Here is a 15,930-nt window from a genome sequence, read left to right as displayed (position 1 = left end):
CTTCCAACAATTGGAATTTCGGGTGAGCTCTTATTAAACTGAGCGAATAAACCAATTTTAGTAGCCATCGAATTATAAAATATACCTTTCAATTGTATAAAGTTTCTTTGAATTCTTTGAATAATATTTTCTTTACGCCTGTGTTGTTAAATTAAGTAACTCAAGTTAATTTTTCAAAGAATTTGTTTTCGAGCTGACCACCTGGTTTAAGACATTACATTCATTGAGACCAAAAGATGTGGTTTTAAAAATCGTCACCGCTGAGGACTACTGCTGAATAGAATAATTATTTTATAAACTGTCCCAAAATACGTTACTATTTCTTTGCTGTTTCAGCGCAATCGAAACCCATAAGATTTATATTACGATATAAACAGCTAAAAAAAAAAATACTTTGATACTTTTCTCTCAATGCTGCATGCATGTCATTATAGTTCCAAGTCATATTGACACTATTATCATAAGCTTGGCTTATGACAGTGCTATAGCTCATTTTTTTTATTGCACATTTTTTTTTGACACGGTAATCAATTTACAAGATAATAAATAACAAGTTTTAAACACGGTTAAGTCACTAAACTGACTTCAGACTGTTCATTGTCTAAATCTTGTTATTTGTTATTAGGTAAATTAGTTACCGTGTCCCGAAAAAACTTCCTTAGAAAAAAAGTTAGGAAATAAATTTTCTAGATGTCTTTAAAATTTAGTTAGAAGAGTACAAAAACAAGTTGTATAAATTCTAAACAATTTTTGATAAAAAGGGGAAAGATAACTAAGTCATTGTTGTCTACTTTATTGGTAATGTTTGCCTACACTTTTTAATTTGTAAACTTTTCAAAAACAAAGTTATTCACTTACAAAAATAAAGTTAATCACTTGCCTACTACACTACTTTGTGAATCCTGCGAATAATTACTATTCTTAATCTAATTTTTAAAATTTTTTTAAAGATACCAAGTTGTTTGTAGTGATGTTCAATTCAACTTAAAATTGCGCAGCGCGATTAGCTTAAACTTTTGGTATTTATTTGGATAGTACAAATTTACCACTTAAGCAGTGTCGTGGCTGGAGGTCAGAGGCCCCCCAAAAATTATCTTGAGAAAATACTCACTATGCTTTACTAAAAAAAAGCTTAGTAAGCCACAGCTCTGAAAAAATTATATAGCTTATTTTATTAATAATAAAACGTGTATTAAGTTTTTATAAAGCTCCCTAATATTTTTAAAACAAAGAAAATCTTGAGAGAAAAATTGGCAACAGCAGATGTTTAAGCAAACATTATTCGATACGATACCATAAGTTTTTTTTATCAAAATATTATAACGTTCAGATAACACTAACATTTTTTAACTTTAGCAGTGCCGTTATAAAACATTTTTCGTTTTTGATTTTTGTCCTTGAAGTCTTTATAAGTTTGTTGAAAAAATCAAAGTCCAAAAACACTTATTCCAGTGAATGTTGCATTTAAAGCGCCATACCAAGACTCCAGCATTGGCGTCACATTGAATCATTTACATAAATAACCAATATTGAGCAGTTTAATTGCGATCACTTTTTTTTGCTAAAACGTTAAAGTAAAGTAAACAACGTGAAAAACTTATTCAAATATACCGACAAACTTTAGAAAAAGTAAAAAATGAAATTTAGGTTCCGTCTATTTATTGCGGGAAACAATATTTGTTTGGGATCTCTTTCAACAGATGCGAACGCAAATGCCATTATTGAAATAAGTTTATTGTGTTATTTATCTATAAATAATCTCAAGTTATAACTTATTTAAGTATTAGATGCTCTTAAATGTTGTTATTTTTAAAAAAAAAACAGCAAGTTTTTTTTGGTAAAATGAGATCGCAATAAAAGTTAAGCACTCAATCTTACTATTTATTTAGAACAACAACAAGCTATGAATCATCTTGTTATACTTTTTACTTATTTCTTTCAAACATCTTGGATGTTAAGTGATTATCATTTAAAAGATGAAGAATTTAAGGAAGGTATTTTTATCAGTATCTATCATGTATCATATCATTACCTTATTATTAGAAAGTTTTTCCTATTTGACCGATAGTTTTAATTAGACGCACATACAAACACACACATCTATAAGATAATCTCTCTCTCTCTCTCTCTCTCTCTCTCTCTCTCTCTCTCTCTCTCTCTCTATATATATATATATATATATATATATATATATATATATATATATATATATATATATATATATATATATAATTGATTCTATGAAAGCTTTTGTTTTAGATTCTTCTGGTAATGATTCAGCAATGGATACAATTGTTAAAATTAATCAACGTAAGTTAATTTAATATAGGTTATGAACCCTATTGTTGTTTTCATTTTTTAGTGATTGCATCTGATTTGATTGCATTAAATTTATAAAAACCCACTATCTAGCTGCATAATATAAAAATACTTTTATGTGATACTTTTTATTTGTTGTTGTTGTTGTTTTGCTTTATTGTTGTTGTTGTTGTTGTTTTGCTTTGTGATTTTTAGCAGATATATAGCATTGGAAAAAAACAAAAAAACAGATACGGCATAAAAAAAGTCTTTTATTTTAAACTATAAGGTCATGTTCAAAAATGTCAGACAATCCAACGAGTTATTCTTCTAAAGAAACTTTAGTCACCAACTAAAACAATGAAATTATAATATTTAGAGATTTTTATGAAAAAAATATAACTTATGTAAAGCTGTATCATAATTATTCAGCGATCAACAGTCTATAATTTATCAAAGTGCAACTAATAGTATATCAAAAACATTCAAGTCAAAAAGCACCACATGAAATTGACAGTTAATTAATAGGAAACACTTTACAGCCACATCTAGAGGAAAGTCTTATAGTTAATCTATTACAATACCTTTTGTATTCTAAAATGTTTCAAGCTTTCAGAGAAATTGTATTAAGTTTTAATAGACTATGCGTTAATTTTTATAAACAAATGACTATTTAACTGAGAACGCTAAGTTTATCCTGCATTAATAGCAGAAAATTTTGTGTTCGGTTTTTTCATATTTAATTAAAAGAGAACCACAAATACGCCTATTACTTCTTAAATAAATAAGTTGGTGATATAATTCTAAGACCCGTGATACAGGGATTTTATTTTTTTGCAAGCGAATATTATAGTACAGAGAAAATTTCATTTTGTAAATTTCTGTCACCAGCTTTTTAAAGTTTTATTATATTTTAACAAAAGAGAATTTCCTTTTAAATTAAACATTTAAAACATTTAAAAATAGGGCGACTGCCTAAAATCAAATCTCAGAACCGCACAAGAGCAAAAAAAGCTGTAAGTTTTTGTGAACTTACAAGAACTTATATCTTGTTATCCAGAAAAATTTAAAAACATGTGTAAGTACAAATTGATAGATGCCAGGAGTATTTGCAAAAATCTAACTAAATGCTACTTCGCATGCGTGAAAATTTACAAAGAGTTGAAAATATGTAGCGTAAATGCGTAAAGTTTTTAAAGACAGACGTTAGAAAAACTTGCTTTTGCGTAAAGTTTTTAAAGACAGACGTTAGAAAAACTTGCTTTTGCGTAAAGTTTTTAAAGACAGACGTTAGTGCAAATTTGCTTTTGCGTAAAGTTTTTAAAGACAGACGTTAGAAAAACTTGCTTTTGCGTAAAGTTTTTAAAGACAGACGTTAGAAAAACTTGCTTTTGCGTAAAGTTTTTAAAGACAGACGTTAGAAAAACTTGCTTTTGCGTAAAGTTTTTAAAGACATACGTTAGTGCAAACTTGCTTTTGCGTGAATTTGCATGATCAGGAGTTAGTTGTAAAGCGTAAATCTGCATAATTGTAAAACAGTAAAAACTTGATGAAGTGATAATTGGCTTATATGCGCCATAATGAACAAAATAATTAACAAAATAAATAGACACGATTTTTCAAATTAATATCCAACAGCATATATATGTACATTTTGCTGCAATACGCTCATACTTCTTAGTCGTTGCATACACTTTACTTTTTCATACAAGTTAACTTTTGCACTTATACAGGTTTGTACTCATGCAAATCTGTGTTAACATTTTTGCTTTTAGCTAAAGTAATTAGCCAAATCATTATCCACGTCTTTTCTCCAAGAACAAATTAATTGAAAATAATTGCTGTAAAACTTAAGACAAAGAGTGGAAACTCTTTAAAAACCATCGCAATTAAAGACTGAACCCAGATTATTAAGTAACCTATTTAATTTAAACAAAAATGCATATAAACAAGTAACGAAAAAAAATCTAGAAACTGCTATACTTAATGCAATTAAAATTGAAAATAAGCAAGCTGAAAAAAATTAAAGAAATTTCCTTATTTTTGGAACAAATGAAGTAAAAGAAGTGAAAAATAATGAGGATGAAACTATTGATAAAGTTGATATTAATATAAAAATAACCTATGTTAGAAGGTTTAAAAACCTTCTAACATAGTAAAAGTAAATGTACAACGACTTTGGTAAAACTTCCCTCAAAAGAGGAAAATTAGACGTATGGGAAAAGCGTAGAAACCTGAGAAACATGGTACTATTTAAACTTCAATGAAGTTAAATTTTAATTGGATTTATTTATAGATCTAACTCTTATGTAATAGTATTATATAACTAATCAAAGTTTTTATAATGTAAATCAAATGGTTTTAAATGATAAATACGATGATATTTCATAAGCGGGAGATTTCAACTATTCTATGGTTAATATTTCCAACTGTTAAATGGTTAAATGGGGCAGGTTGGTTTCAAAGGCTATGAGTAGTAAAAAATAATTATAATTGTTTTCTTCAACAGCTAATTGAAAAAACCATACTTTATCGGAGCTCAAAAAATAACACAAAGATTCTGCATTTACTTATAACAAACGACGAAACGAAAATTTTAGATGTAAATATTAAACCTCACTTGGACAAACAAAGCAAGGTAATCTTATATTGTCAAGGTATTACAATATTAATAAATATGATAGAGTTACTGATAAGAGAAAATATAACATTTTAAGAAGAAACTATAAACCCTTTAAACTGTTTATTGAACATAAAAATTGGAATAGCTTGTTTTTAGGCTGTGAGATTACCGAATGTTTTAAAGTGTTCTCAAGAGCATATAATTATGGGTGTAAATTTATTATGAAAAAGCAGGTAGTAGAGCGTAATCATGAACAAAAAATCATATTGAGAGAATCTACATCAAGTTGGATGCGTGTAATAAGCGGGGTGCCTTAAGGCTCGGTGTTGAGTTCAATACTATTTTTTTTATATATTAATGAAATTTTGGACAATGTAATTTGTTAGCAAACAAAAAAATGGTTTTAGCTGCTATTTTAAAAAAAATTGGTCTCCAAAGTTTACAACAAGCTGTTGATAAAATATGGGAATAAATCAAAGCATGATCTATAACTTTTAACGAGAAAAAATGTAATGTTATTTAGTCGAAATAACCAGAATTAAAGCTACATACTAAACAAACATAAAATGGAACAAACTAGTTTGTCAATTTTTTTATAACTTTTATTTCTTAACTCTGTTTTTACAAAAAAATTTCTGCTACAGAGACTCTCTGTACTCAGACTAAAAAAAACATCCTCCATTTCATACGAGGTTCGTTCAAAATTTTAAATGCCATATTTAGTAAAAAAAAAAAAGATTTTTAACAATAATCTATTATCTTTATTTAGAAGATATTGTTCAAAATCCAACAAAATTTTTGCTATATAAAGCTTTAAAAAAAACTTTAGTATAAGGAGCTTTAAAAAGTTTTTACGGCGCTTTAAAAATTTTGGTGATTGTAATTTGATTTCAATGTAAATGAAATATTTGCGTTAATTCGATATTCCTTTACTTAGCATAAAGTAACCAAATTTTAGGTAAAAGAAATATTCTTGTATTTTTCTTGTAAATGTATTTAAAGTGCGGCTCGGTCTTGACCCTTTCGTGACGAGTGACCCGTATGGCTGTTCATAAAATTTGTTTCTAAATGACGAGTGACCTGCATAGCAGTTCATCAACAATTTTGAACATTTCAAAACATCTAAAGCAATTGGGGAAAACTTTAAAATTATCTTTGAAATATGAATATTTTCTAAATTTAATGATTCAAACCGTTTGTTGATTTCATTTATAGATCCTCTAAAATCAATTTAAAAAAATGACTAAAAGTATATTAAATTATATTAATGAGATCCTTGATATTTTTATGAATTATAGTGGGTGAAATTTTTTATTCATTTGATCACTACTATAAATGTCTCTTTTATCTAATATCGAAAACGATATGTTTATGTGTTTCTTCTTTATTTATTTAGGTTAACATAAAGAAACTATATATTTTTGCTAATTTCAACATGATGTATTTTGATCACGTAACAAAGATAATGAATAACTTTTTAAAGATTTTTAATATTCTAAAAGTTAATTCTTAGACAAAAAAAACAAGGTCTTATTTGAAACAATCTGAGTAGTAGTTTTTATTTTATACTCTTTCAATTAATCATGATCCTAGTTTGTCATTTTACGCGCAGTCATGTAGTTGTATTTGACTCAGTCGTGAACGGGTAAATAGATGTACACTTCATTGTTTAAAATCATTTTATTTATCTTTTTATTTTTAGAAAAAGGTCATCACTTCTTAGAATCCGATATTTTTATTGAAAACATTCCCGAAGAAATTAAATTTAAATACAATACTCCACATAGCAAAGTTCAAAAAAATGGAGCCAGTAAACGTGGTTTGCGCCGCCAGCTTGAATATCTATGGGTTGATCGAATTGTTCCTTACGAAATAACTCCGTTTCTTGGTTAGTTTCTGGGCGTTTGCTTATGTGTGTGCGTGCGTGTGCAGTTATTAAATTAGTTTTAGGATCTACAAACCTCCCAATTTTGTAGTTATACCAAACTTTGTTAAATCTTTTTATAAAAGTCCAATTTAGGCCTAAACTGTATGGTAGAACCAATTAGTAGAAGGCGACTGATAAAAATATAAATATTCGGTTTACAATGCTACAAGCTACAATGAATAAAGAAAGTTTTAAATTAATTGATTCTTTTTACATTTTAAGATTTAATATAGACTCTGCGTAATTATTATAATTGATAAATATTATTTTATTAAAAGACAAGACGTTTTATCAATAAATAATTCAAATACTTTTTAATTAGAGTCTTCAAGAAAGATTATTGAAGAAGCCATGAATCAAATCTCAAGTGTTTCATGCATAAAATTTATCCCACATAGCACAGAAAAAAATTGGATTCGCTTCAAAAATGAGGGAGGGTAAGTTGAATAAATAAATTAAAAATTCTCCATTCCATTATGATATTTAAAAAATAACATATTTAAATTAGTGTTTCAGTTACCTGACAGAGAAAAATTACCTGAGTAATGGCTAATTTTAAATATACCCGAGTATAACCCAGGTATGATTTGAATAACTTTATCAAACACTCTTTCTCAATATTAGTAACCAAGATGACGGCGTGAATTTTGTCATTTCAGGTAAAAAAAAAAAAACATGTTTTTTTAACAAAATAAAATAAAAAAGTTTCATAAATTTTATCTTTTTTTGTAAAACTGACGCATTAAAATCAAAGCATAAATGCATATACAATACAATACCCATACAAAGGTATTATATAGGTATTGTATTGTATATGTATTTCTTATTTTTGTGGCAAACGTCATAGCTAATAAAGCTCGTTGTGACTCCATTGATGTTGGTTTAATTTTTTAGTAAAGCTTTAAAATATTTTTCCAAACTTTTTGGCTTAACAGGGATAGCTTCAAATAAACTTTTTCTTCAAAATTTTTAATCCAATCTTAACAGCTCTTTTGATGTGGTTTTGATGCATGGTTTTAATGTGTTCTTGATGTGGTTAGATGCTTTTAACTTGAAAATTACTACTTCTAATAAAATTAAAGTTAAATTGGTATATGCTGTTAATCAAACTCTAGTATCGTTAGCTCCATTTAAGTCCCTAAATGAGTTAAAACCTCCAATATATTTAAAGATCTACACTCTACCAAACTCATCAAAAAAATATATAGTATTTTTTTAATATGAGACTTGATTGGTATCCACTGAAAAAAAGGTATTTCACAGTTGTGAGTGGTATTTTTAAAAAAATTTTTGAATATCAAAAAGTAGACAAAACCTATAGGTTTTGTCTACTTTTTGATATTTAAAAAAAAATTTAAAAAGACCATTCACAACTACTTAACGGTGTTTTAAATCTTAAAAATTGATTTTCTTAAAACAAAAATTTCTTAAAACGGCGGATTATATTTGTAAACAAAACAAACAGCATCACCTTTGGTTCAGAACAATTTCGCAAGTTAGACATCTAGAGAGTTCCACTATGTCAATTGGACATCTGTTGTTGAGCAAACCATAAACCTAACAATTTTCTTATAAATTATTTTAGGGGTATCATTAACGTTTTATATGCAAGTAACTTAAACTTATTTTATAAGTTTATAGTTTACTTTGCAAACCAAGAGCAATACATAAGTTTTAATACAGTAAAAATATAACATGCATAAAAAAGTTTCAGGTTTAACTTATTAGATTAGTACTCCAATTTTTTTATTTTTAATATATGACTGTTTGTTTGTTTTTGTTTTTTTTTCTGTTAATTCACCTCCTCAAGCCCGTGAAGGCCACTACAGACAAGGAGGCTACTTATTTGTGGTATAGCCTCTCTCAACTCTATAACTCAGAAACACGAACCTTGGCGAAAACAGGGCCACTGCACGGAGAAATGGAGTTAAGTACGGTACTACCAGGGACGTGGTGGGAATCGAACTCGGAACCTCTCGCTTATGAAGCGAGCGCTCTACCACTACACCACTACCGTATGTTATCAGAAAAATTAGATAAGTCTATAAAATAAATATTTTAAAGTTGGAGCGATCATTTACTCTCACAGTTTTTTTAGCATTTTTACTAATGAAAATACGACTTATGTAATAGTTATTAACAATTTATTAAGACAAAAGGCAAACTCATACTTTATTTATAAACACAAGGCAACCATAATAGAAATACTGCCTCAACATTTTTACTGTGCTCTATAGAAAGCAAACTTTGTGATTATTTTTCTTTAAAGTATTAAATTTTATGAGAAAAATAGAGAGAGATGAGACTCATCAAAAAGTAAAAGTTTGAAAGTTATTATTATAATGTAGTTAATATTATATAATGTTAGCTAATAATACTACTCTTTATTTTAAAACAAAACTGATGTGAAATAAAAGTTGAAGAAAATATAATCAGTTAAGTTAAAAAAAAAACTTGCTTTAAAATAAAGCTTATAATCTTATAAAAGAAGTACAAATTACGTAAAACGATGTATTTATCTATTTTTAAATGCTTTCCTTATATTAGTCTAACAATCAAATTTACTGATTTTTTTGATTCCCAGGCGGTGCTTTTCTTGTTACATCTCAAGTCTATCTTTAGCATATTGTGATAGAACACCTAGTTTTGTTTCGCCAGTTGCGTTAATGAAAAAATACATCCGTCCAACACAATATGTACATTGTGCAAGTTTTTTAACTAAAATGCAACTATTTATCTCATGCTTAGAAAGCTCCACCTTAACTTAATAGTTTGAAAAACATATGAAAACAAAAGTATGCTATTTTATGTTTATTTTAAGGGTTATTATAAATCTGCATAATTATTATTTTTTTTGCTTAGATGCTACTCGAGCATTGGACGTAGTTTTTGGCGAGCTGGTCACCAAATTATTAGTTTAGGAAATCGATGTCTCATGAAAGGCACAATAATGCATGAAATTATGCATTCCTTAGGATTTTGGCACGAACAATCGAGACCTGATCGAGATAAACATGTTGAAATATTTTGGGAGAATATTCAAGACGGTATTTTAATAATAACAGTAAAAATAATACCAGCAAACATTTTTGAAATGGATATGCAGTGGACTTATATAAACATTTTGAGTGATTTGTTGGAGTTTTGCTCATTGGTTACTTAGTTAACCATTAGTAGTATTCACTATAAGTGGCCAGCTGATAACATTCCAACAAATGATATAATGACTGGTCATCATGGAGCCAATTATGGTGACTTCTACTAATGGTCCACTAAATAACCAATGGGCGATCCTACAGTGGACCGCTCAAAATCCCTATATAGGTCCACTGAAATTCTGCTGTACAATGTTTGCTGGGTGTAATAACTCTTGTAGTAATAACTATAATAATAACAAAAATAATAATAATAATAATAATAGTAATAATGGTAATAACAACAATAACATTATTTCTTAATAACTATTTTTCACTTTAGGTGAAGAGCACAATTTTGCAAAATATGATCGTGGTGACATTTCCTCTCTTAACAACAACTATGACATCAATTCTATTATGCATTACGGAAGAACTTCTTTTTCCAAAAATGGATTGCCAACTTTAGTAGCCATTGACGACAAAAACAAAAATTTAGGCCAAAGAGACTTTCTTTCAAATGAAGATATTGTTCAGTTAAATCAGTTATACAATTGTCAAGGTATGCTCGCATTATACGAAATGCTATTATTATGCAGTCTTCGCTGTTTAGTCAGCGCTTTCGCGCTCAAGTCTTTTCGCGCTTGCCCACATGCAAAAACTTTGGCGAGCGCATAAAAAAGCACTTGCCAAAAAATAAAAGCGTTTTATTTTAAATCGCAACGAAAAACTTTTTAGTTCATTTGTTCAACTTTTATGAAAATTTATTTTTTTTAACCAGTTTTTTTTTTAATTATTTTATCTAGTATTTATTCAAAGCGTTCTTTTTGCTATTTTTATTTTAATTTAAATAGCAGAAAAAAACGAATTTTTTAAATCGCGCAGGCTAACTTAAAAATGACCATCCATCCAGCGTTTTTTCGGGCGCTGGCATTAAATTTCAAACGGAGAAGACTAATTATGAGTAGTATAACTTAATACAGTGTTTACGGTGGGTATATAGGTTCATTACTAAAAAATTTTTAGCAAAATTTTGTATTTCCTGTAGACGCAAGGGATGAACTTTTGTAACCTAATTATTTAAAAATTATTATTAGAGCTGATTCTAAAAAAAGATTTCTACACCAAGACATCTAATGGTGCGGTGGGTGTCTTACTTCACCATAAATACTTTTCTCCTAAAGTATATTATCTTGGACCTCAAAAGAAATTATATTTTAAAGAGATTTCATACCCAGAAAAAAAAGTTCTATAGAATTTCTATAACGATTGAAACATATGGCCTATAGAAATTCTATGAAATTCTATAGAATTTCTATAGAACATCTAGCAATTTCTATAAAAATTGCAATAAAACTTTTTTTTCCATAGAAGAAATAGTAGGTAAAAAAGTCCTATAGAAATTTCTATAGAAACTAACAGAGATTCTATAGAAGTTCTATAGAATTCTATAGAATTTCTATAGGCCATATGTTTCAAAAGTTTATAGAAATTCTATAGAACTTTTTCCTGGGTAAATAACAATGTTTTTTTAATTATAACCAGAAGGTATTGTTAGAAAAAAAGTCTTAAAAAGTGCTCTTTTTTTATTTTTTGTTTAAAAATGTTAGTTTTTTTTTTTTTTACAATAAATTTTAAAAAATTTAATTTTTTGTTTATTTATATATTTATTAAACACCCACTATACAACTATGCAAGGTAAATTAGAGTTTTATACATGATAATTATAAAAATCCTTGAATTATTTAATGTATAAATACTTAATGTAACTTAAAAGTTTTATTTTTTTTTAACTTTTTATGAAACTTCAATTTTTTTGAGATCCAACATAATATACTTTTGGAAAGAAATATTTTTGGTAATATATGGCACTCAACATGTCGTCGAATGTTTTGGTGTGGAAACATTTTTTTGAATTGTTAAACAACTTCTACTACAAGCCATAAAATTACTTTTTGTCATAACCCTAGTATATACTATATATACTATATAGGGTTAATGTATAACTGGTATATAATAAACAATAAAGAAACTTTTGAACAACAACAATAACAACTAATAACAACAAAACTAATAATTAAACGTTAAAAACATAAAAATAATAATTTTTTTAATTTCAAGGACAAACACTTCATTTTTTTAGATACAAGTGATATATACTCACTTTGGTCTGAATGGTCGCCATGCAATCCTGAAACCTTTTGTAAAAAAAGAAGACAGAGATTTTGTTCTCATAAGATGAAAAAGATGTGCCCTAAAATAAACCAATTTGGTGTAGAAACAGATATCGAAGAATGTTCTAAAGAACAATGTTTTAGTACGAAGATTTATTTTCTTTTTTTGTAACACTATATTATTTACTAAAATATTATTAAACTATTTTGTTGTAGACCTCTGCGCTGAAGTTTTTCTTTTTGTTTTTTTTATGTGTGTGACCTCCGAACTAAAGTTTTTTTGTTTTATTTTTATGTGTGTGACCTCTGTGCTAAAGATTTTTTATTTTTTTAATTTTTATGTGTGACCTATGAGCTACAGTTTTTATTCATTTTTTTATTTGTGACCTATGTGGTACAGGTTTGAATATAAAGATCATCGTACACTTTTTTTTTTATGCGCGTATGTAAGTGTTCTCCTTATACTCCAAAAAGCAGCATTACTCGTCATACTCCAAAAAGAAAAATTGTCAATAACAAATTTGTCTAATAATTTTTGGTATTGTTGTTTATCCTCCTCCGGCTAATTGCCATATAGAGGCCACATTACCAAGGACCGCAAAGACAGGTTCGGCTCCATAATGAGCGTCATAATCCCCCTCTACGGACCAAGAGTAAAGCGATTTTTGGAAGAATGAAGATATTCTAGAGTAAAAGATAGAAGTAATCGGTTTAGAAAGATAGTATAGAGATAGCAGACACGCGATTTTAGAGGGTCCAATAGGTGAAATACATGCTGTTAATTAGGTTCACCTAATTAGAGCATGCAGGTTAACACAGGGACTAAAAAGTTTCAGTATGTGTTTTTTTCCGTCTAATAATTTTTATTAGACAAATTTGTTATTGACATTTTTTCTCATCTCACCTTTTTTAACTAATCAAAGCACACTTGATTTAACTTGCGGTTTTACGAAGTATGTTTTTTTACTTTTACAATTATAATGAAGCAGCTTTTCTTAATCACAGAATTTCAAACACTGCTTAGTATTCACTGGTCCACAAATCAAATTAATTGCACAACATTGTGTTAAACATTGCCCACAACATTGTATTCACTGCTTCATTCTCAAATACTTTAACATTTGTATAAATTTCTAATCTAAATTTTTTTATATGTTTATGTGTTTATGTTTGTTTTTAATAAGTATTCACAAATGTTTACAATCAATAAAAAATTTAGAACCACGTGACGGCCATTGGAATAAATGGGAGTCATGGAGTAATTGTAGTGACTCATGTGGAAATGGTTTTATGAAAAGAGTACGAGTTTGCGACGATCCTGAGCCAAAGTACGGAGGAAAAAATTGTACAGGATCAGAAAAAGAAATAAATAAATGCTTCTTAAAACCATGTGGACTTGGTAGCATTACTTAAATGTTCTTTGTTTATTCTTATTTTTTTTCAGAATTTAATAATTAAAAAACATTTATTTAAAAAAATGGATTAGTAAGTAAACGGTGTGTATAATAGGTGATGACGATTGTTTATTTGATGAACAAAAACTATGCTCGTGGACAGATAGGTCTTCCGATGTTTATAAGTGGCAAAGAATAAAAGGCTCAACGCCAAGTGGTAACACTGGACCAGATGGAGACCACACATCCGGAAAAGGTGTTGTTTTAATTTAAAACAGTTAGAATTCGTGTCTCATGTGATTTCACAAAATCACATGAGACAATCAATAAAAATCGTATCAGTGTCTAAAAATCGTATCAATTATTTTTATTTTAAGTAAATATTTTGTCTGTTCTGACTATTTCTATTAACGGTTTACATTCAGGATACTACTTGTATACAGAAGCATCTCCTCCTGCTGACAAAGGGATGACAGCTAATTTGGTTAGTAAAGTTTTTCCACCTGTATTTAAGCGGTGCATGAAGTTTTTTTATAGTATGCATGGAACTGGCGTTGGCGCACTGAGGATATATTTACACGAAGTGGGAGATTTGAGGAATATTTTGTTATGGGAAACAATTGGTCCCCAAGGTTTTGATTGGAAAGAAGGAAATATCATTTTAGGAAGCCAAGTTCCTTATGAAGTAAAAAAAAAATATTTTTTTAATATCGTTTTTGAATTAGTTATATTTTATTTTTGAATATGTTATTGGTAAATCATAAACATTACCAAGGATGTATAAATAGGTTTGTTATCTATTTATACGTCCTTGATTTAACAAAATCTTTCTTACAACAAAACCTTTTTTTATTTTTTTATTTGTAATAAATATTTATTTTAAATAAACTGTTCAATTTTATAGATTATTTTTCAATCAGAGCGTGGAGAAAGTTATCTTGGAGATATTGGACTGGACGATATAACTTTTCCGTGTGATCCAAAAGAAAAACAAATCAAAACAAAATCTGCGCCTACAACAGCCTCATCCCCTGCCATCTTTTCCACATTAGGTAAAAATACATCAAGTACCATTCAAATTTAACTTTATTTTCATATCAATGCATAAAAATGAAAATATTTATTACAGCATTTTTATTCAGATACTCTTTCAGCAAGTTGTCAAATACAAGTGAAGCCAATCGGATGTTTTGCTGAAGTGCCTGAAAAACCTGCTTTAAAACTTGCAGTAATAATAAAAAATTTCGAGAACCATGTAACGTTTCCTTCTTCAGAAAACGTTGAGGAATCAATAGACAGGTTTGAGATGTTTAAAAAAATGGTTTTAGAGGGAGTGTGCAATAACTATTAAATATTGCAACAATTTTTTATTTATTATAGTTTGCTGTGTGATTGCTTGGTTACTGCTAAAGAAAAGAATATTCGTTATATCGGTTTACAAAACATGGCGGAATGCTGGGGAACAAATGAAGATAATTATAGCAAATTTGGACCAAGTACGCTATGTTTAGACAAAGAACTTAAGCCATGTTATCATTCAAATACTAATAACGTATGCGTCGGTAAAGCGCGCACAAATTACGTATATGAATTAGTCTAAACACTGTTTAAATACATATGTTAGGCTTCTCTTTTTATAAAATGCATTTAATATCTTTTTCTGTTTATAAAAAATAACTATACATTTTTCACAAGTACAAAAAAAAAATTTATATTGCTTATTAAATAGTTTGATGTAACACTTAAATTCCTTTAATTTAAATTAATTGGTGTAACAGTTAAATTCCTTTAATTAAAAAATGTTGTTTACCAAAAAAGTTACTGTATTTACAATTTTACTAGAATAATATAGGATAAAGATTAATGTGTGTATATATATATATATATATATATATATATATATATATATATATATATATATATATATATATATATATATATATATATATATATATATATATATATATATATATATATATATATATATATATATATATATATATATATATATATATATATATATATATATATATATATATAAATGTACATATATATATATATATATATATATATATATATATATATATATATATATATATATATATATATATATATATATATATATATATATATATATATATATATATATATATATATATATATATATATATATATATATATATATATATATATATATATATGAAGACCACACGGGAAAAAACGGCATAGTCACATTTAAAAGGTTTTGAGAAAGTATTTATGAATCATTTATAAAAGTTTTTGTGTAAAGTTAGGAAAAAAATTTTTTTAATAAAAGTTACAAATATTCTATTAAAAATGTAATCTTCAGATAAATTAATCAAGAAATAATTTTTTCTAA

At 27.5% G+C, this 15,930-nt stretch overlaps 1 protein-coding gene across 2 annotated transcripts; it reads left to right on the top strand.

Annotated features, from left to right (window-relative positions):
• Positions 1-1,622: 1,622 nt before the first annotated feature.
• On the top strand, positions 1,623-15,367 carry LOC100199496 (uncharacterized). Of its 2 annotated transcripts, none has more exons than XM_065807689.1 (13): positions 1,623-1,994; positions 2,260-2,310; positions 6,624-6,809; positions 7,171-7,285; positions 9,711-9,895; positions 10,326-10,544; positions 12,126-12,299; positions 13,376-13,555; positions 13,666-13,806; positions 13,976-14,235; positions 14,455-14,602; positions 14,693-14,849; positions 14,931-15,367. In XM_065807689.1, exons 1-13 carry the CDS (start codon positions 1,904-1,906, stop codon positions 15,148-15,150), a joined length of 2,127 nt encoding a protein of 708 aa, XP_065663761.1. In that variant the 5' UTR covers positions 1,623-1,903; the 3' UTR covers positions 15,151-15,367. The 2 variants fall into 2 exon arrangements, with proteins under 2 accessions (XP_065663761.1, XP_065663762.1); XM_065807690.1 differs by having other exon boundaries at positions 1,812-1,994; positions 13,976-14,034.
• Positions 15,368-15,930: the final 563 nt, after the last annotated feature.

The sequence above is a fragment of the Hydra vulgaris genome, chromosome 10 (assembly GCF_038396675.1).
Source record: "Hydra vulgaris chromosome 10, alternate assembly HydraT2T_AEP".
In the NCBI taxonomy this organism is placed as follows: domain Eukaryota; kingdom Metazoa; phylum Cnidaria; class Hydrozoa; order Anthoathecata; family Hydridae; genus Hydra; species Hydra vulgaris.
The sequence above is the reverse complement of the archived record's forward strand: the minus strand, read 5'-3'. Positions and strand labels throughout refer to the sequence as shown.

Bases quoted from the DNA above. Each gene is read 5' to 3' on its own strand.
- LOC100199496 (XM_065807689.1), top strand. From the start codon at position 1,904: ATGAATCATCTTGTTATACTTTTTACTTATTTCTTTCAAACATCTTGG. The intron at 7,286-9,710 runs GTAAGTTGAATA...TTTTTTGCTTAG, and splicing joins CGCTTCAAAAATGAGGGAGG to ATGCTACTCGAGCATTGGAC. The intron at 13,807-13,975 runs GTGTTGTTTTAA...GTTTACATTCAG, and splicing joins AGACCACACATCCGGAAAAG to GATACTACTTGTATACAGAA.